At 32.4% G+C, this 22,570-nt stretch overlaps 1 protein-coding gene across 3 annotated transcripts in view; it reads right to left on the reverse strand.

Annotated features, from left to right (window-relative positions):
* Positions 1-22,570, reverse strand: part of LOC127179958 (cysteine-rich motor neuron 1 protein) — a 66,296-nt gene that overhangs the window by 37,214 nt on the left and 6,512 nt on the right. For all 3 annotated transcript variants that reach the window (XM_051133807.1, XM_051133805.1, XM_051133806.1), the window contains exons 2-3: positions 18,371-18,532; positions 16,322-16,483 (exon numbers count right to left, since the gene is read on the reverse strand). In XM_051133807.1, coding sequence (XP_050989764.1) covers positions 16,322-16,483; positions 18,371-18,532 — 324 coding nt within the window. The remainder of the gene's footprint in view (positions 1-16,321; positions 16,484-18,370; positions 18,533-22,570) is intronic.

A 22,570-nucleotide genomic window follows, 5' to 3' on the forward strand; every position in this document is an offset into this window, starting at 1 on the left:
AGATCTCAATATGAACTCAATCAATACTGTGATACTGTGAAAACTACTGATCTATTTGGCTCTGTATTTATTTCTCCAAAGGAATGTTACTGAATGAGATTAAATGGAGGGCAAAAATAGACTTTCTCAGATGTTTCTCCCAAGAAAGACTCCAATAATCTAACACGTTTAATCTAGAGTTTCAGAAGCATTCTCAACAATGTCTCAAAGTGTGCTCAGATACCAAAGTCTCAATAATAACTAATTTCTCATCAAATGATATGAGTTGCTTTACATTCATTTTACAGCTCTAGACTTATAATCAATGAGATTAAGTGAAGAGCAAATGAAGACTCAGATGTTTTTCACAAAATAGTCTAATCTCACAAATAGAGTTTCAGAAGTGATCTCAACAATGTCTCAAATTGTGCTCAGATTTGCCAAGATCTCAAAGTCTGTAATCAAGAGAGATGTCAGAGATCTCAATATGAACTCAATCGTTTCTCATCAAATGATCTGAGTTGCTCCACAGTCAATTTAGATCTCTAGACTCTTACTGAATAAGCAGTGTCTCATTTGGGTCTTTATTTATTTTTTAGAAAAAAATTAATGAATGAGGCTAAATGGAGAGCAAATTGAGACTTTCTCAGATGTTTCTCCCAAGAAAGACTCCCAATAATCTCACGTTTTTGAGTTTCTGAAAAGATCTCGACAACGTCTCAAAGTGTGCTCAGATTTGCCAAGACACCAAAGTTTACAATCAAAAGCCAATGATCTCAATATTAACTCAGTCATTTCTCATCAAACGCTTTGAGCTGCTTCAGATTCATTTTATATGATGATTAGTGACTCATTTGGCTTTGTATTTAAATAGAAAGCAAACTGAGACTTTCTCACATGATTCTACTAAGAAAGACTCAAATAATCTCACACATTTTCTCTAGAATTTGAGAAGTGATCTCAATAATGTCTCAAAGTGTGCTCAGATACCAAAGTCTGCAAACAAAAGTCAGAGATCTCAACATGAACTTAAAAAATTCTCATCAAATGATCTGAGCTGCTTCAGGTTCATTTTACAGCTCAAGATTTCAACTGCATAAAAATGACTGAATCATTTGGCTCTGTATTTTTTTTTCCAAAAGAATTTTGATAAATGAGATAAAATGGAGAGCAAAATGAGATTTTCTCAGATGTTTCTCCCACGAAAAAGACTGACACATTTCCACTAGAGTTACAGAAAAGATCTCAAAAATGTCTCAAAGTGTGCTCAGATTTGCCAAGATACTAAAGTCTGCAATCAAGAGAGGTCTCAATATAAACTCAGTCATTTCTCATCAAACAATCTGAGTTGATTTCCATTCATTTTGCAGGTTTATAATCTTACTGGATGATGAGTAGTGACTCATTTGGGTCTGTTTTTATTTCTCAGATGGAATTTTAATTTTGAGACTTTTTGAGACTTTCTCAAATGTTTCAAGACTCAAATAATCTCATATATTTACTCTTGAGTTTCAGAAGTGATCTCATGTCTTAAAGTTTGCTCAGATTTGCCAAGATACGAAAGTCTGCGATTCAAAGTCAGAGATCTCAACATGAATTTAATCACTGCTCCACATTCAATTTAGAGCTCTTAACTCTTACTGGATGACAAATGGTGATTTATTTGGTTCTGTATTTATTTTTCAGAAAAAAATTAAATGAATGGAGAGTAAAACGAGACTTTCTCAGACGTTTCTCCCAAGAAAGACTCCAATAATCTCACATGATTCTACTAGAGTTTCAGAAGTGATCTCAACAATGTCTCAAAGTGTGCTTGGATACCAAATTCTGTGATCAAAGATCTGAATATGAACTCCATTTCTCATCAGACAATCTAAGCTGCGTCACATTTCTTTTTACAGCTCAATACTCTTACTGGACGATGACTCATTTGGCTCTGTATTTATTTCTCTTAAGTAATTTTAATGAATGAGATTAAATGGAAAGCAAACCGAGACTTTCTCACATGTTTCTCCCAAGAAAGACTCAAATACTCTTTTACATTTCCTTTAGAGTTTCAGAAGTGATCTCAGCGATGTCTTAAAGTGTGCTTGGATATCAAATTCCGTGATCAAAAGTCAAAGATGTCAATATGAACTCCATCGTTTCGATGTCTTAAAGTGTGCTTGGATATCAAATTCCGTGATCAAAAGTCAAAGATGTCAATATGAACTCCATCACTTCTCATCAAACAAACAATCTAAGCTGCATCACATTTCTTTTTACAGCTCAAAACTCTTACTGGACGATGACTCATTTGGCTCTGTATTTATTTCTCAGAAGTAATTTTAATGAATGAGATTAAATGGAAAGCAAACTGAGACTTTCCCACATGTTTCTCCCAAGAAAGACTCCAATAATCTCATACATTTCCTCTAGAGTTTCAGAAGTGATCTCAACGATGTCTCAAAGTGTGCTCAGATACCAAAGTCTGCGATTAAAAGTCAGACATTCAAACATTTTGAGCTGCTTTCCACACTCATTTTACAGCTCTAGGCTCTTATTTTTCTGCAGAAAATTTAAGGAGAAACATGAGACAAAGTTGATACGTCAATAAAACAACAACCATGAGGTTTACTAGAGCAACTTCTGAGCAGTACAATTTCCTCTATAAAGATGTTAAAGCACCATCGGACGTCTAAAGCAACAGCAAATTACCAGTAGAATATTTTAGCATCTGCAAACTCCATTAACAGCATTATGTAAAAGCGCATCAATGTGTGCATGTTCATATTCACGCAGACTGATTCAGTAATGAGCATCAGAGATCAAAGCAATCAGAGCTTTTGTTGTCATTCATACGACGCCCGTCCGTCTCGATCACAACAGGTAATTCGACGCATTCTGTGGCTAATGCATATGCCATTATTTGCATCCTCACTCGGGGATAATTAGCCAGTCGTTGGCAACGGGAGAAATTTCCCCCATCACAATGCCGTCTCTCGCGTCCGGCACACAAAAGCACAAAGCCTTCATTTAAGGTGATATATTTGCTTGTGAAAATGGCTCAAATGTGTCACGGGCAGAATGGTGTAATAGTATGAAGTGCCTAGCAACACTAACATCACGTCTGGGCAGCGCACACGCACGCAGCAACCCTCCAGGGTAAGCGGAAATTGGTTTTATAAGCGCAGAAAGGCCCTTTGTAAACAATGCATATATCTGAGATCTCAGACGCTCTTTCATGAAAGTGAAGCGGCTCTTTGTGAACGTGTTTTTCTTTGCGCCGAGGGCACAAGGGCGGCAGTCTTCCTCCGTGGCGAGCGGCTCGCAGGCAGAGGAGGCTGTGTTGACAAGCAGGGTTTACTCATGGAAAAAGCGCACAATGCGCACTCTGTTCAGAGACTGACTTTGGATGCTAGTCAGCGCAGAACAAAGCCAGCTCAGTCCAGCGGCCCCTGTGTGGCTTTTTTTGGGGTAAGCCCTCTGGTTTAACATCGATTTTCGGTATAGTTCACGTGAAGAGAAACAATGAGGCCAGCTCCAGCACAACTTCGCAGGGAAAAAAGAGCTGAAAGTCTGGAACAAAAACATCATGTGCCATTTGCAACCTACTTTACTTCAACGTGTGAGTCAGACGTCCGGTGAGATACGGAAAAGCCCGAGTCCTCGGTGACCCGCCGCTGCTGTTTTCTATTGTTCGGAAACCACGGCAGGAACATTTCAACACAATATAAACTCTGCAAAGATGGCTCCAATCCTGTTTCTGTGACCACAGTTTAATTATCTGACCCCACAAAACAATGACTTTTAAAGCGATCGTTCATCCAAACATGGCCACTAAAGGCACACGATAATAAAACATGACGAAATGGAAGGAAAAAATATTTCTCAATGCTTTTTCGTTCTCTCATGCAAATTTTGCTTTGCATTCTTTGACAAATGTTTCACAAAATTTTGCATTTTGCTTTGTGCGCACATGCAAAGTTTCTTGGGGGAACGCAAAATAAATTTAATGCTTTATTACTTTTCAATGCTTTTGAGTTGAAAACTTGACTTTTGAGAACAAAATTTCTCGGGGGAATGCAAAGGTTTTGCGAGAGAAGGAAAAAGCATTAAATATATTTTATCCTATCTCATATTTTTCCTGTCAACATCAAATATTATTCAATGCATCTTCGTTCTCTCACAAACATTTTTTGTTTCCTGAAGAAACTGCGTTTGTGCACAAAAACCTCAAGTTTTTTTTTCTCATCAGGAGAACACGAAGGTTTTTACGATAGAATGAGAAAAAGCTCTGAATTATATTTTTACCTCCCATCTCATATTTTATTGAATGCTTTTTCGTTCTCACAGATGTTTTGCGTCGCCCCAAGAAACTGTATTTTCTTGCAAAACTTTTTAGTTCTTTTTGCAAATGCAAAAGAAAAGTTTCATGGGGGATGCAAAATAAATTCAATGCTTTGTTACTTTTCAATGTTTTTTTCATTTTTCAAGCAACTTTTCCCTCACAAACTCTTCCCCACAAAATTATGCATTTGCTTGCAAAACGTTATTTGTGTGCAAACACAAAATACAGTTCAACAGTTTTACTTTTTATTGCTTTTATCGCTCTAGTGTTTTGCGTTCTTCTGTGAAACTTTGCATTTGCTCGTAAGACTTTTGAGTTTTTTGCAAGCAAACACAAAGTATCTTGAGAGAACACAAAAGGTTTTGTGATAGAACAAAAAAAGCTTTGAATTATATTTTTTCTTCTCATCTCATATATTTACTATCATCAGAATTTTCCTGAAAACCTTTTCAGTTCTTTGTGCTCAAATGAAAAGTTTCACGGGGGAACGCAAAATAAATTCAATGCTTTATTACTTTTCAATGTTTTTTTCTCACAAACTCTTCCCCACAAAATTATGCATTTAATTGCAAAACTTCCAAGTTCTTTGTATGCAAACACAAAATACAATTCAATGTTTTTTTTTTTTTTTTTTTACTTTTTAATGGCTTTTAGTTCTGTCACAAGTGTTTTGTATTTATTTGCGAAACTTTGCATGGGCTTGTAAGACTTTTGCGTTCTTTGCAAGCAAACAAAGTTTCTTGTCAGAACATAAAATCCAATTCAGTGTTTTTTACTTTTCAATGCTTTTTGTGCTCCTTCAAGAAAGCTTGCATTTGCAAGTTCTTTGTGCGCAAATGCAATGTGTCATGGGGGGATGCAAAATATAATTTAATGCTTTATTACTTTTCAGTGTTTTTTCATTCTTCAAGAGACTTTTTCTCACAAATTCTTACCCAATAATTGCATTTACTTGCAATACTTTCAAGTTCTTTGTGTGCAAACACAAAATTCAATTCAACACTTTTTAGTGTGTTGCGTTCCTCTATGAAATTGTGCATTTGCTCGTAAGACTTTTGAGTCCTTTGCAAGCAAACGCAAAGTTTCTTGGGAGAAAACGAAGGTTTTGCGGTAGAACGAAAACAGCTTTTAATCATATGTTTTCCTCCCATCTCATATATTTATAATCCCTGTAAAATATTATTTAATGCTTTTTCGTTCTCTCACAGATGTTTTGCGCTGCCCCAAGAAACTCTGAGTTTTCTTAAAAACCTTTTCAGTTCTTTGTGCACAAATGCAAAGTTTTATGGAGGGATGCAAAATAAATTCAATGCTTTATTACTTTTCAATGTTTTTTTCATTCTTCAAGAAACTTTTTCTCACAAACTGTTCCCCACAAAATTATACATTTGCTTCCAAGTTCTTAATACAATTCAATGTTTGTTTGTTTTTTTTTAACCTTTTAATGGCTTTTTAATTCTCTCACAAGTGTTTTGTGTTCATTTGCGAAACTGCATTGGCTTGTAAGACTTTTGGATTCTTTGTAAGCAAACACAAAGTTTCTTGTCAGAACGTAAAATATAATTTAATGCTTTATTACTTTTCTATGCTTTTTTTGCTCCTTCAAGAAAGTTTGCATTTGCTTGCAAGTTCTTTGTGCACAAAACAAAGTTTCCTGGGGGGAAACTCAAAGGTTTTGTGACAAAAGGAAAAAGCACTGAATTATGTTTTTTCCTATATCATATTCTTCCTTCCTTCTTCGTTCTCTCACAAATGTGATATCTTGCAAATGCTGTTCTTTGTGCGCAAATGCAAAGTTTCATGTAGGAATGCAAAATAAATTCAATGCTTTGTTACTTTTCAATGTTTTTCTTCAAGCAACTTTTTCCTCAAACTTTTTCTCACAAAATGATGCATTTGCTCGCAAAACTTTTGAGTTCTTTGTGTGCAAACGCAAAATACAATTCAATGTTTGTTTGTTTGTTTTTTTTTACTTTTTAATGGCTTTTTAGTTTTCTCACGTGTTTTGTGTTCATTTGCAAAACATTTTTCATTGGCTCATAAAACTTTTGTGTTCTTTGCAAGTTTCTTGTCAGAACGTAAAATATAAATAATTCACTCCAAGAAAGTTTGCATTTTGCTTGCAAGTTCTTTGTGCGCAAAACAAAGTTTCCTGCAGGGAACTCAAAGGTTTTGCGAGAGAAGGAAAAAGCACTGAATTATATTTTTTCCTATTTCATATTCTTCCTTCCTTCCTTCTTTGTTCTCTTACAAATGTTTTGCGTTGCCCCAAGAAACTTTGTGATTTCTTGCAAAACGTTGAGTTCTTTGTGCGCAAATGCAAAGTTTGATGGGGGAATGCAAAATATAATTCAGCACTTTATTACTTTTCAGTGTTTTTTCATTCTTCAAGAGACCTTTTCTCACAAATTCTACCCCAAAAAACTTTGCATTTACTTGCAATACTTTCGAGTTCTTTGTGTGCAAACGCAACATTCAATTCAACACTTTTTTAGTGTTTTGCGTTCCTCTACGAAACTTTGCATTCGCTCGTAAGACTTTTAATTTCTTTGCAAGCAAACACAAACGTTTCTTGGAAGAAAACTAAAGTTTTATGGTAAAACAAAAACAGCTTTTAATCATATTTTTTTTTAAATCAAAATGTCATTTTTACTATCGCTGTAAAATATTATTTAATTTACGTTCTCTCACAGATGTCTTGTGTTGCCCCAAGAAACTCTTGAGTTTGCTTAAAAACTTTTTAAGTTCTTTGTGCACAAATGCAAAGTTTCATGGGGGGATGCAAAATAAATTCAATGCTTTATTACTTTTCAATGTTTTCAATTCTTCAAGCAACTTTTTCACACCAACTCTTCCCCGAACAAATTATGCATTTGCTTGCAAAACTTTGGAGCTCTTTGTGTGCAAACACAAAATACAATTCAACAATTTTACTTTTTAATGCTTTTATCATTCTCTCAAAACTGTTCTGCATTCCTCTGTGAAACTTTGCCTTTTTCTTGCAAAACTTTCAGTTCTTTGTGTGCAAATGCAAAGTCTCATGAGGAAATGCAAACTAAATTCAATGCTTTATTACTTTTTATTGTTTTTTTTTTTTTCATTCTTCAAGCATTTTTCCATTTTTCTCACAAACTCTACCCCAAAAAATTATGGATTTGCTCGCAAAACTTCTTTGTGCACAAACACAGTTTTGTGGGAGAACACAAAAGTTTTGCGATAGAAAGAAAAAAAGCTTTGAAATATTTTTTGCCTCCCATCTCATATTCACTATAAAATATTATTCAATGCTTTTTCATTCTCTCACAAAAGCCTTGCGTTCATTCAAGAAACTGTACTGAGTTTCTCAAAAGAACAAATGTTTCACACAAAAACCTTTTTCCTCCCATCTTATATTTCTAAACCTTAAAGGGCTTCAAACAAACCATTATGACTTTCTTTCTTCTGTGTAACACAAAAGAAGGTATTTTGAAGAAAGCTGGGAACCAAACAACATTGGACTCCATTGGTTTTCAATGTATGGGTGAAAATATCTTCTATTGTGTTTCACAGAAGAAGGAAAGCCATAAAGCAATAAACAACATGAGAAACTGTTGACAGAATGATCATATTTGGGTGAACGATCGCTTTAGGCCTCCTGTAGTGTCAGCAGTACACGCATTTAAAGTTCAGTTCGATTCTTCTTTTTGGTCATTTGGTGTTTTCTAAAGGAGGATGACCCAAATGTCTCTGAAGTAGGGTTTGGTCAAATTTAGCTCTGTTTGCAATCCACTACAGCTCAGTAAACACTCACACACCTCAGCGTCTGGTAGAGCTGCAGTCTGTGTGTTCACATGTGTGTTTGCGTGTCGTCTGCTCAAACACGGACGCTCTGAAGAGTCTCGACACAAAGACACGCTGACCGAGCAGAACTAATGAAGGCCGTTTCACCGCTGTGATGCTGTCGGTGGCTCTACTAGTTTAAATGAGGTCATTTGCAGAACAGAGGCCAAGTCTGACCCGCCACGAACCTCAGCAGAACATCTGAACACATCAGCTTTTATATTTCAGCACATACTGGAAGTACGAACCTGCAGTTAATGCATGCATTCATTCAGTTTTTCCTTCTAATATGTACATCTACATTTCCAACTTCTGCATGGTCTGCAAGACGCTCTCAAGATGCTGCCCTATATGATATACATAAATGTGTTTTTTGGATTAAAATATATGTAGGGCAAATTTTTTAAATGCTTGAAAATTATATTTATATTTTTACAAGTATATTTGAAAAATATTATTTTTTTAAAGGATTTAAAAAAAAATATTTTCCCCCATATATACAGTGGGTACGGAAAGTATTCAGACCCCCTTAAATTTTTCACTCTTTGTTATATTGCAGCCATTTGCTAAAATCATTTAAGTTCATTTTTTTCCTCATGAATGTACACACAGCACCCCATATTGACAGAAAAACACAGAATTGTTGACATTTTTGCAGATTTATTAAAAAAGAAAAAACTGAAATATCACATGGTCCTAAGTATTCAGACCCTTTGCTGTGACACTCATATATTTAACTCAGGCACTGTCCATTTCTTCTGATCATCCTTGAGATGGTTCTACACCTTCATTTGAGTCCAACTGTGTTTGATTATACTGACTGGACTTGATTAGGAAAGCCATACGCCTGTCTATATAAGACCTTACAGCTCACAGCGCGTGTCAGAACAAATGAGAATCATGAGGTCAAAGGAACTGCCTGAAGAGCTCAGAGACAGAATTGTGGCAAGGCACAGATCTGGCCAAGGTTACAAAAAATTTCTGCTGCACTTAAGGTTCCTAAGAGCACAGTGGCCTCCATAATCCTTAAATGGAAGACGTTCGGGACGACCAGAACCCTTCCTAGAGCTGGCCGTCCGGCCAAACTGAGCTATCGGGGGAGAAGAGCCTTGGTGAGAGAGGTAAAGAAGAACCCAAAGATCACTGTGGCTGAGCTCCAGAGATGCAGTCGGGAGATGGGAGAAAGTTGTAGAAAGTCAACCATCACTGCAGCCCTCCACCAGTCGGGGCTTTATGGCAGAGTGGCCCGATGGAAGCCTCTCCACATGGAGTTTGCTAAAAAACACCCGAAGGACTCCAAGATGGTGAGAAATAAGATTCTCTGGTTTGATGAGACCAAGATAGAGCTTTTTGGCCTTAATTCTAAGTGGTATGTGTGGAGAAAACCAGGCACTGCTCATCACCTGTCCAATACAGTCCCAACAGTGAAGCATGGTGGTGGCAGCATCATGCTGTGGGGGTGTTTTTCAGCTGCAGGGACAGGACGACTGGTTGCAATCGAGGGAAAGATGAATGCGGCCAAGTACAGGGATATCCTGGACAAAAACTTTCTCCAGAGTGCTCAGGACCTCAGACTGGGCCGAAGGTTTACCTTCCAACAAGACAATGAACCTAAGCACACAGCTAAAATAACGAAGGAGTGGCTTCACAACAACTCTGTGACTGTTCTTGAATGGCCCGGCCGGAGCCCTGACTTAAACCCAATTGAGCATCTCTGGAGAGATCTAAAAATGGCTGTCCACCAACGTTTACCATCCAACCTGACAGAACTGGAGAGGATCTGCAAGGAGGAATGGCAGAGGATCCCCAAATCCAGGTGTGAAAAACTTGTTGCATCTTTCCCAAAAAGACTCATGGCTGTATTAGGTCAAAAGGGTGCCTCTACTAAATATTGAGCAAAGGTTCTGAATACTTAGGACCATGTGATATTTCAGTTTTTCTTTTTTAATAAATCTGCAAAAATGTCAACAATTCTGTGTTTTTCTGTCAATATGGGGTGCTGTGTGTACATTAATGAGGAAAAAAAATGAACTTAAATGAGTTTAGCAAATGGCTGCAATATAACAAAGAGTGAAACATTTAAGGGGGTCTGAATACTTTCCGTACCCACTGTATACATTAAAAATTGCTTTGCATTCTTTTACAAACGTTTCACAAAACTTTGCATTTGCTTCTAAAACCTTTGAGTCCTTTGTGCGTAAATGCAAAGTTTACTTGAGGAACGCAAAATATAATTCAATGCTTTATTACTTTTCAATGCTTTTTGCCCTCCAAGAAACATTCTTCGTTTTTTGTGCACAAAACAAAATTTCTCAGGGGGAATGCAAAGGTTTTGTGAGAGAAGCAAAAAGCATTTAATTATATTTTTCCTATCAACATAAAATATTATTCTATGCTTTCTTATTTTCTCACAAACTGCGTTTGTGCACAAAAATTCTTAGGAGAACTCAGTGGAATGAGATGTATATATCTTTTCCTCATATCTCATATATTTACGATTACTGTAAAATATTATTTAATGCTTTTACGTTCTCCCACAGATGTTTTGCATTGCCCCAAGAAACTCTTCTATAGTTAAGTTAAGATATATAACATATTATATATTACAAAAAAAGTCCAAAAATGTATTTATTAAGTTTTAAATAAATTTAAACAAATATTTGGAGGAAAAATACATTTTCAAATGCTTCAAAAATATATTTATATTTTTAAAAATATATTTTAAAAATATCAGTTTTTTAAAGCATTTAAAAATATTTTTTCCCTCCATATATTGCAAATTTTTTATTGCTTTGCATTCTTTTACTAACGTTTCACAAAACTTTGCATTTGCTTCTAAAACCTTTAAGTCCTTTGTGCATAAATGCAAAGTTTCCTTGGGAAAGGCAAAATAATTCAATGCTTTTTGATGATTTTTGAATCATTTTATTACTTTTCGATGCTTTTTGCACTCCTTAAAGAAACGTTGCATTCGCTCATAAGCCTTGTGCGCAAAAAAAATAAATAAATAAATAAATAAAATTCTTGGGGGGAATGCAAAAGGTTTTGTGAGAGAAGAAAAAAACATTGAATTATATTTTTTCCTATCAACATAAAATATTATTCTATGCTTTATTATTTTCTCACAAACACTGTCTGTTTTCTGAAGAAACTGTGTCTGTGCACAAAAACTCAAAAGGTTTTTGCGATGGAACGAGAAAAAAAGCTTTGAATCATATTTTTTCCTCCCATCTCATATTTTTACTATCACTGTAAAATATAATTCAATGCTTTTTGTTCTCTCACAGATGTTTTGCATTCTTGCAAAACATTAAAGTTATATTACATAATATATATTGCAAAAAAGTCCAAAAATGTATTTATTACAATGTGTAAGTTCTAAATATATTTTAACACAGAAATATTTGGAGGGAAAAATATATTTTTAAATGCTTCAAAAATACATTTATATTTTTAAAAATATATTTTACAAATATAATTTTTTAAAGCATTTAAAAATATATTTTCCCCTCCACATATTATGAAAAAAGTGCTTTGCATTCTTTTACTAATGTTTTACAAAACTTTGCATTTGCTTCTAAAACTTTTGTGTCCTTTGTGCGTAAATGTAAAGTTTCCTGGGGAAACGCAAAATATAATTCGATGCTTTATTACTTTTCAATGCTTTTTGGGCTCCTTCAAGAAACACTGCATTTGCTCGCAATTTTTTTCCTATCTCATGTTTTTCCTATCAACATAAAATATTATTTCTTTATTTCTATCTTATTTTTTCACAAACATTTTCTGTTTTCTGAAAAAAAAAAAAAAAACTCTTGCAAAACCTTTAAGTTATATTTCATATTAACTTATATATTACAAAAATGTATTTATTACAATGTATTTATTAAGTTTTAAATATATTTTAACACAGGGAAAATATATTTTTAAATGCTTCAAAAATATATTTATATTTTAAAAAATATAAATATGTATTTTTAAAGCATTTAAAATATATTTTCCCTCCATATGGGACATATTACATATTATATATTACCAAAAAAAGTCAAAAAATGTATTTATTACAATGTATTTATTACGTTTTAAATATATTGTAACACAGAAAAATATATATTTTTAAATGCTTCAAAAATATATATTTACATATTACAAAAATATATTACTATATATAAAAATATATTATATATTATATAAAAAACACATATCTATATCTATCTATCTATCTATCTATCTATATATATATATATATATAGATAGAGAGATATTAATGTACATATTTTAAAATATAATTTAGTATGAGGCATATCTGCCCAGGAACACGTGTGAATCGCCTGTAGTCAAGGGGAAAACCAGATACCTGATCACATGTGCGCCGTATGTGGCGGAAACCTGGTTTTCAGGGACGAGTCTGTTATATAAGCTACACACTTGTGCGTTGATAACAAACAGACACTCACATCCCACTCGGACACTCGCGCAAACAAGCTAATGATCAACAGATGTGCGCTTGAGTAATCGCACACAAGCGGCGCTCAGTGTTTGGCTGCTGAAGGGGCGTCGCTGAGCGCAAGGAGAAAAAACGCTGAGAAACCCCGTTCACTGTATCGCTGGAACGACACGCAGATCCGGCGCGGCTTTGACAGTTACTGTATGAAGCCATGACTTCACTGAAAACCTTGAGAGATTTCTTCAACAAGCCTTTTACAAACACTTAAATGACAAGCCGAACGTTTAAATTCTGTCCGGTTCAGAGAAACGGGCCGTGCGTCGTCGCAATTATTATAAATCACATGCAGAAGAGGTCGATGTCAACAGCTTCGCTTTGATTACCATTACAATAAACCAGGAGAATATCAGGAATAATTAGGTGTGGAGAGAATAACACTAAAGCAAAGCTCATTATCCAAACAAAAGATGCTATTAAATAAACTCAACATGCATTAAAATGTTTTAATTTAGCACCTGCAGAGCTGTGTGAAACGACAAAACCATGAGAAATGATACGCATAAAATTTGAAAGCACATTAAACTAATTTCAGTCGAGTGTCCAAGCCAAAGAAATGAGAAAACAGTCTCTTCCGCTCATCGAAGCTGCATTTATTTGATCAAAAATACAGTAAAAATTGTGAAATATTATTAGAATTTAAAATAACTGTTTTCTATGTGAATATCTGTTAAAATGTAATTTATTTCTGTGATGCGCAGCTGAATTTCCAGCATCATTACTCCAGTCTTCAGTGTCACATGATCCTTCACAAATCATTCTAATATGCTGATTTGCTCAGTAAACATTTCTGATTATTATCAATGTTAAAAACAGTTAAAAACAAAAAGTTTTTGTGGAAATCGTGATGCGTTTTATTTTTTACGATTCACAGATTAATAGAAAGTTCAAAAGAACAGCATTTATTTGAAATAGAAATCTACTGTAACATTATAAATGTCTTTACTGCCACTTTTGATTCATTTAATGCACCTTGATGAATATTAGGCTATTAGGCTATTCATTTATTTGATATATTTAAAAAATCTGGTGAGAGGGATTAACAACAATAATAGTGTATCATAGTGATTTTACCATGGTAAAGGGTTACTTTAGGTAAAAATCACAGAAACATCAAATTACAATTATTTATAGTACTAATTGTTGCTTTGCAGAAAATAGGCACAGAATTCAAAGATCCATTAATCTTTTGCCATATGCATCTGTTTGTTTATTAAATATTCAGTCTGATCTGATGATGTTTTTAGTTACTAATATGCATGAACATATTTTACTATATTTAATCTAGAGTTTCCCACAGTAAATGTGGTCAAAAGTCTGTACATGCCATCTGAGACTAGTAATAATCAGAATAAACTATTCTTCTGACAGTTAATCAGGTTTATTAGTCTGACTGTAAGCTGATTTATGCTGTTTTTAATGCACATCAGGTGTGTTTATCAACCAAACAGGGTTATTATAGTTAGCTAAAAATAAAAATAAAAATAAAACTATAAAAACATTTTTGTTACTTAAATAAAATGTAAAAAAAAAAAAAAAAAAAAAAAAAAAAAATGTATTAATTAAAAAACAATTTAATTAAAAAAATTATTATTTACTTATTATTATTTACTTATTTTAATTCAGCTACATTCTCATTTTTGTTTAGTTTAACTTGATGTACTAAAATAACTAAAACTGAAATAAAAATAAAAAACTAATTAATTGACCAAAACACAACAAAAAAAACAAAATACTAAAAATGACTAAAGCTTTAACAAAAATTAAACAAACAGAGAGAAAAAAATAATTCAAACTATAGTATCTTATTGGTGCTAAAATAACATTGCAACTAAATTACAATGGCTTTGAGTTTCTGATCCCTTTTATTTTTTATTTCTTACTTAAAATAAAATAAATGCACAAAATATACATATATTATACTCAGACAGCTACCAAGGCAACATTTCTCATTTTAATTTAGTTTAGTGATGTACTAAATAACCAAAATGGAAATGGAAATTAAAATTAATAATAAACTACAATGACATGTTTAAAAAACCCTAATAAAAATTATGAAACCACACAAAACTTTAACAAAAAATATAATAAAAATAGAAAATTTAAAAATAAAAACTAATTCAAACTATAATAGTAAACTATTTTAAACTATGAATAAACTATAACAGTATCTTATTGATACTAATGTAGCAATGCAACAACATTGCAATAGCTTTGAGTTTCTGATCACTTTAATTTAAACAAAACAAAACAAAAAAATTTCTTACTTAAAATAAAATAAATGCAAAACATTATTTTAATTCAGATAGCTACTAAGGCAACATTTCTCATTTTAACTAAAATACTAAAATTAAACCAAAATTAAACCTACTAAAAAAAAACAAAATTAAAATGGAAATTAAAATTAATTAAAAAAACTATACTGACATATTAAAAAATAACTAATAAAAATAACAAAACCACACAAAAGATGACTAAAACTTTAACAAAACTTAAAATAGAAATAGAAAATCTAAAAATACAAACTAATTCAAACTATAATAGTAAACTACTGATACTAATGTAGCAAAGCAACAAAATTACAATACCTTTTCTGATCACTTTTATTTAAAACAAAACAAAAAAATTCTTACTTAAAATAAAATAAATGCAAAAAATGATTTGAATTCAGATAGCTACAAAGAAAACATTTCTAACTAAAATACTAAAATTAAACCAGAATTAAAACTACTAAAATAACCCAAATTAAAATGGAAATTAAAATTAATTTAAAAAAAAAAAACTATACTAACATATTTAAAAAAAAAAAAAAAGACGTAACCACACACAAAAAAAGACTAAACGTTAACAAAACTTAAAATAAAAATAGAAAATCTAAAAATACAAACTATAATAGTAAACTATTGATACTAATGTAGCAATGCAACAAAATTACAATAGCTTTGAGTTTCTGATCACTTTTATTTAAAACAAAACAAAACAAAACAAAAAAATCTTATTTAAAGTAATATAAATGCAAAAAATGATTCGAATTCAGATAGCTACAAAGACAACATATCTAACTAAAATACTAAAATTAAACCAAATTAAAATGGACATTAAAAACCCTCATAAAAATGGCAAAACACAAAAAAAATGACTAAAACTTTAACAAAAATTTAAATGAAAAACTAATTCAAACTACTACTATAATAGTATCACATTAATAGTAAAATAACTACAACAAAGTAACAATGACTTTAAGTCAGTGCAATCAATTTCATAATTTAAACTTCATGTAAATTTACATTATAAAATCATGCTTTAATCACGCTTTAGCTGATGATTCGCAACAACCCAGTGAAAAAATTATAAAAATAACAGGTTATAAAAACACTGTAACAACACTTTGAAAAATGCTGAAATGTCCATTTTTCTAGTCATGATCAGAATGTTATTTAAAGCTTTTTTTAATAACATTCTATGACCTTTATTTTCACCCAAAAGATAACACTGACTGAACATTTATTTTTCATATTCTAAAAGCTTTCCTTTCATGATAACATCTTATAACTTTTAACAAATGTTAGTGAAAGTTGTGAGAACATTTCCTGTTAGCTGGGAAAAATCCAGCATGTTTGTAAACCTTCATCCACATCAAACATGCTTCAAACATCCTGTTTAGTGTGAGTGAGCTGGAAACGCTGCGTTACCTGCGGCTCGTTGGCACTGACTGCGGTTGGCGTACGTGAAGTGATCGACGCAGCTCTGAGACGAGCAAACGCAGCCGTCGGCCGTCAGATTACAGCCGGAGAACACACACGCCGGGTTCACGGGACCCACAAACCTGTGTCTGTGATCGTGACGCCGAGACCCTGAGAAACACAGAGAGAGCTGCAGGTCAAACGCTGGCTAGCGATGATTAATAGACAGTGAGTAATGCGCCATATAAATCGCCACTTACTCGAATGTAAACTTGGACGTGTTTCTGGTCGAATGAATTTAATAAATTTAAGTGCAAATAACTTCATGCTGAACATAAACGATGTGACATGACAGTTTATGTAAAGATACATCACCCGTAAACCTGGTAAAACACGTCCCAGAAGAGCAGCGCACATGTCTGTTTTGGGACGTGCTCCAATCGAAAGATTTTTGCGCCGATACTAATAAATCACTGAATAATATTCTTAGTCTTTCTCTCCTGTGACGGGGCCGTTAAGAGAGAAAATACATGAGTTTATGTTGATTTAAATGCTAGATACTGTTTACTGTGTAACTAAAATAGTAATAACAATTAAAAAAATAGATTTTATACATAATGAGGGGATTTTAATCAATAACCTGCTTGAAATACAACAGGACTCTTATTTTGAAATATCTACTATTTACTACTTCCAGCTGCTCATCCAAAATGATGAGAATTATGAGAACCAAAATATGATATTTTGTATAATAATAAATATTTATTTTTAATTGTAACCATGTTTGAATTATACAAGGACTCTTACTTTGAAATATGTATACTTTACCATTTCTAGATGCTCATTCAAAAATATGAAACAAATAAATATATTTATTATTTTATTTATGACTTTATTATTTTAATATTTTTTGACTTTGAAACATGTAGCACTCACATTAAAAAAAAAAAAAAACATATAAATTGGTAGAAAATATATACATAAATATACTTTGAAACATTTTTAGCAAATATATTGTTTTGGACATTTTTGGTATATTTTGAAATATTTTTAAAATATATAATTTTTTTTACTTTGAAACATGTAGCACTCACATTTATTTAATTGAATCACAGCCTTTAGGTTTTAAGTTTAGGTTTCACACATCCATATCATGATGCAGTTTTTCCATCCCAAAATTTACCATATTATTTCTAGCTGAAATATATTTTCAATTTATGTACTTTCTTGGACTGAAATATATGGAGGGCAAAATATATTTTTAAATGCTTTAAAAAAACAAAAGTATATATTTTATTTTATTTTATTCAAAAAAAAAAAAAAAAGGACAAAAATATTAAAAATAGAAAAATAAAATAGAAAATATAAACGTAAATATATTTTGAAATATTTCAGTCCAAGAAAATACACACATGAAGGGCAAAATATATTTTTAAATGCTTTAGAAAAATATTTTATTTTATTTTATTTTATTCAAAAATAAAAAGGGCCTATATATATATATATATATATATATAGGAAGAAAAAAAATCTATACATTAATATATTTTGAAACATTTTAGCAAATATATTGTTTTGGCCTTTTTTTGGTACTTTTTGAAATATTTTTTAAAATATATATTTTTTTGACTTTGAAACATGCAGCACTTACATTTATTTAATTGAATCACACCCTTCTGAAGTTTAAGTTTCACACATCCATATCATAATGTTGTTTTCCCAATTTACCCCCATGGCATTTTTTTTTCTGGCTAAAATATATTTTAAATATATGTATTTTCTTGGACTGAAATATATGGAGGGCAAATATATATTCTGCCAATATATATACAAATATATTTTGAAACATTTTTAGCAAATATGTTTTGTCTATTTTTGGTATAATTTGAAATATTTTTTTAAATATTTTTTTTGCTATATGAGTGACCTTAATTATAATTATAAATAAACTTTGTTATACTATTTAAGACATTTCACGGGCTTACATTTGATCAAACCAAATTTCAGACTTCTCAAGGACCCAAAAAATCCCTGTTATTTTCAGAATGACATACGCACCTGTTTTCCCAGCATGCAAGCACGCGTCTCTGTCAGAATAGCTGTATGCCCGGATGCAGGAGCGTCTGGATTCACACACACACTGTCCGTCCACACGCTCACATCCGCTCACCAGCGGGCAGCGCTCGTCCTCCTCGTCCGCATCCGTCGCGTCGGGTACCGCTGCGGAGAAGAAGACAGCGTTACCATGGTAACCCAGACTCGTCTGTCAAGCTCGTTTAGTCTCCGTCTCGGTTGTCGCTGAGATTTGTTTGCTTTCGTTCAACAGAATGACGACAAACAAAGGCGCTTAATGTCATGCCTGGAAAGATCTCTTTAATGTCTCAATTGTTTCTCAGAGACAGCAGTGAGAAAGCGGAGACTTCCGCTGGTTGTTCTCAGATTTACCTTCATTAAAAAGCTTCACATGTCCTGTAATGTACGTCAAGCATTCAATTATTACCATTATTACTGCTTATAGTTACGATTAGTGATTAAAAAGAAAATTTTATAGAAATGTTGTATTATAGAAATGTTGTCTTAGCAAATTACTGAAATTAAATAAGTTAAAGTACTAAAATAACTACAAATAATCTGAAATAATCTGTTTTTTACTAAAAATTAAACTAAATTAAAATCCAAACTGAAAAAATAAAAATAATATAATTAAATATACTATTTAATATAATTAAATACTATCATAGTATATTAACAATAATAAAATAACACCATAGTAAACTATACATGTAGTAACACTGATATACTATGTTTCTGTTAATATTTTTAATTATATTTTATATTTTTTCATACTGCATTTTATTTTAAGTTAAATTTTAAGTAATTTTATTGTGTTTGTCATTTTTAAAATATTCTTTTATTGATTTTAGTTGATTATTAAATTTTCTTTTAATTATTTTAGTACTTCAAGTTAAAATAAACAAAAATGAGAAATGTTGCATTGGCAACTAGCTGAAATAAAATTAATTTAAGTTAAAGTACTCAAATAAGAATAAAAAAAAAAACACAGAAAACTATTAAATCCTATAAAAAACTGAAAATATAAAAAAGACAATTAAATCTACTATTTAATATAATTAAATACTATTATAGTATATAAATAATGATTAAATAACACCATAGTAAACCATATACGTAGTAACAATGATATACTGTTATGTTTCTGTTAATATTTTAAATAAAATTTTATTTATTTTAAAATTTAAGTAATTTTATTGTGTTTGTGTATTTTTTTCAAATATTCATTTATTGGTTTTAGTTTGAATTATTTTAGCACTTCAAGTTAAAATAAACAAAAAATAGAAATGTTGCATTGGCAACTAACTAAAATAAAATTTATTATATTTATTATATTTATTATATTTATTAAATTTATTATAAGTACTAAAATAAAGAAACACACACACACTAAACTATTATTAAATCTTATAATAACAACTGAAAATATAAAAATAAAAGCCCATTCAAAATATGAATAAATACTATAATACCATATAAATTATACTAAAATAACACTACTAGGTACTAAATTAATTAACAATGTTATTTTTGTATCACTAATATACTATTACTATTTCTGTTTCTACTTTATTGGAATGTGTCTTTGTCATTTTTATTTGTTTTTTAATATGTCTAAAGTTTTTTAGTTTTAGTTTCGCTGAAATAAAGCTGAAATAAAGTTTATTTTATATTTTTTGTTTCTTTTTTTATATACATTTTTTTAACATTTTGCTTTATTTTGGTTAATGCTTATTTTGTTTGAACAATTTTTATGGTTTTAGTTTTAGTTTCAGTTTATCATAATAAACCTGTTTTGTAAACGAATTTGCCTCAGGTTTCTCGTGAGCTCTCTTTGAGTCTCCATGTCCTTCACATGGATCTCATGTGTTTTTCCTCTGCCGTCCGCATGTGTGTTAAATAAGTCTAGAGTATCCACGTCAGAAGCAGAACCCCTCTGGCTCCAGCAGGTTTTGGCTGAAGACCCCCCAGCCTGCCGCATGTGAATAAACAAAGACAAAACTGCTTCAGCGGCTCCTACGGTCCCCCATGATGCTCTCCTGGGGCTTGGCTCACAAACGCTCACCAAACAAACCAGAAGAAAACTGCTCAGGAGACACAATAGAGACATGTTTCTATTCTACAATTACTGAGGAGAAATAAAAACAGACCTACAGTGGGGCGGATGTGGATATCAACTCAACTCTCCCACTGATCTCACTGTCATCTAGGAGAAACAATTGAGCTGATGTGTTTACTGATTTATTACGAGGCCCAAACTGGCTAGAAGAGCAACCACATTCTTAGACATTCTCCAATAAAAACAGTGCTGCTATCTAAAGTCTAATTTTGAATTATTTGATATCAGTAACAAAGTGGGAATAGGAAAGTGGGAATTTGGACAAGGTACTATGGGAATACAATGTTTTTGGACATATACCATGGCAATATTGGGGGCAATTCCATGTTTTTGCACACGTACTATGGTAATATTATAGTATTTTGGGGGCAATACAATGTTTTTGGACAGGTGCCATGGCAGTGCTATGGTATTTTGGAGGCTTTACCATGTTTTTGGACATGTACTTAGACAATACTAGAGTATTTTGGGGGCAATAACATGTTTTTGTTTTTTTTTTTGGACAGGTGCCATGGCATACTGTAGTACTGTAGTATTCTGGACAAGGTACTCCGGCAAATCCATGTTTTTGGACAAGTACCATGGTAATCCTATAGTATTTTAGGGGCAATACCATGTTTTTGGACAAGTACCATGGTAATACGACAGTATTTTGGGGGCAATACCATATTTTGGACAGGTGCCAAAGCAATACTATAGTATTTTGGGCACAACACATATTTTGGATGGGTGCCATGGTAGTACTATAGTATTATGGACAAGTTACTATGGTAATTCCATGTTTTTGGACATGTACCATGGTAATACTATAGTATTTTGGGGGCAATATATATTTTTGGATGGGTGCCATAGCAGTACTATAGTATTATGGACAAGGTACTATGGCTTTACCATGTTTTTTGGACATGTACCAAGACAATACTACAGTATTTTTGGGGCAATACCATGTTTTTGGACATGTATTAAGACAATACTACAGTATTTTGAGGACAATACCATGTTTTTGGACATGTATTAAGACAATACTACAGTATTTTGAGGACAGTACCATGTTTTTGGACATGTACCAAGATAATACTACACTATTTTTGGGGCAATACCATGTTTTTTGGACAGGTGCCATGGCAATACTATAGTATTCTGGACAAGGTACTATGGCAATTCCATGTTTTTGGACATGTACCATGGTAATGCTATAGTATTTTGGGGGCAATACCATGTTTTTGGACATGTACCATGGTAATACTATAGTATTTTGGGGACAATACCATGTTTTTGGACATGTACCAAGGTAATACTACAGTATTTTTGGGGCAATACCATGTTTTTGGACAGGTGCCATGGCAATACTATAGTATTCTGGACAAGGTACTATGGCAATTCCATGTTTTTGGACATGTACCATGGTAATGCTATAGTATTTTGGGGGCAATACCATGTTTTTGGATGACTGCCATGGCAGTACTACAGTATTATGGGCAAGGTACTATGGTAATTCCATGTTTTTGGACATTATACCATTATACCATGGCAATATTCTAGTATTTTGGGGACAATACCATGTTTTTGGACATTTACCAAGACAATACTACAGTATTTTCGGGGTAATACCATGTTTTTTGGACAGGTGCCATGCAATATTATAGTATTCTGGACAAAATACTATGGCAGTTCCATGTGTTTGGACACGTACCAAGATAATACTATAGTATTTTGGGGACAATGTCATATTATGGACAGGTGCCATGGCAGTACTATAGTATTCCGGGCAAGGTACTATGGCAATACTATGTCTTTGGACATGTATCATAGTAATATTATAGTATTTTGGGGGCAGGACAATGTTTTTGGACATGTACGTACTATGGCAATACTATAGCATTTGGGGGGTAGAGAGGTGTTTCTATTCTAACAGTCTTAAGGACAAGCAAAAATAGACCTACAGTGAGAGCTGATGTGGATATCAGCTCAACTCTTCCACTGATCTCACTGTTGTCTACGAGAAACAATTGAGCTACAACATGTTCTTTGATTTATTATGAGGGACAAACTGACCAGTACAGTAA

This window comes from Labeo rohita, chromosome 17 (genome assembly GCF_022985175.1).
Source record: "Labeo rohita strain BAU-BD-2019 chromosome 17, IGBB_LRoh.1.0, whole genome shotgun sequence".
NCBI lineage: Eukaryota > Metazoa > Chordata > Actinopteri > Cypriniformes > Cyprinidae > Labeo > Labeo rohita.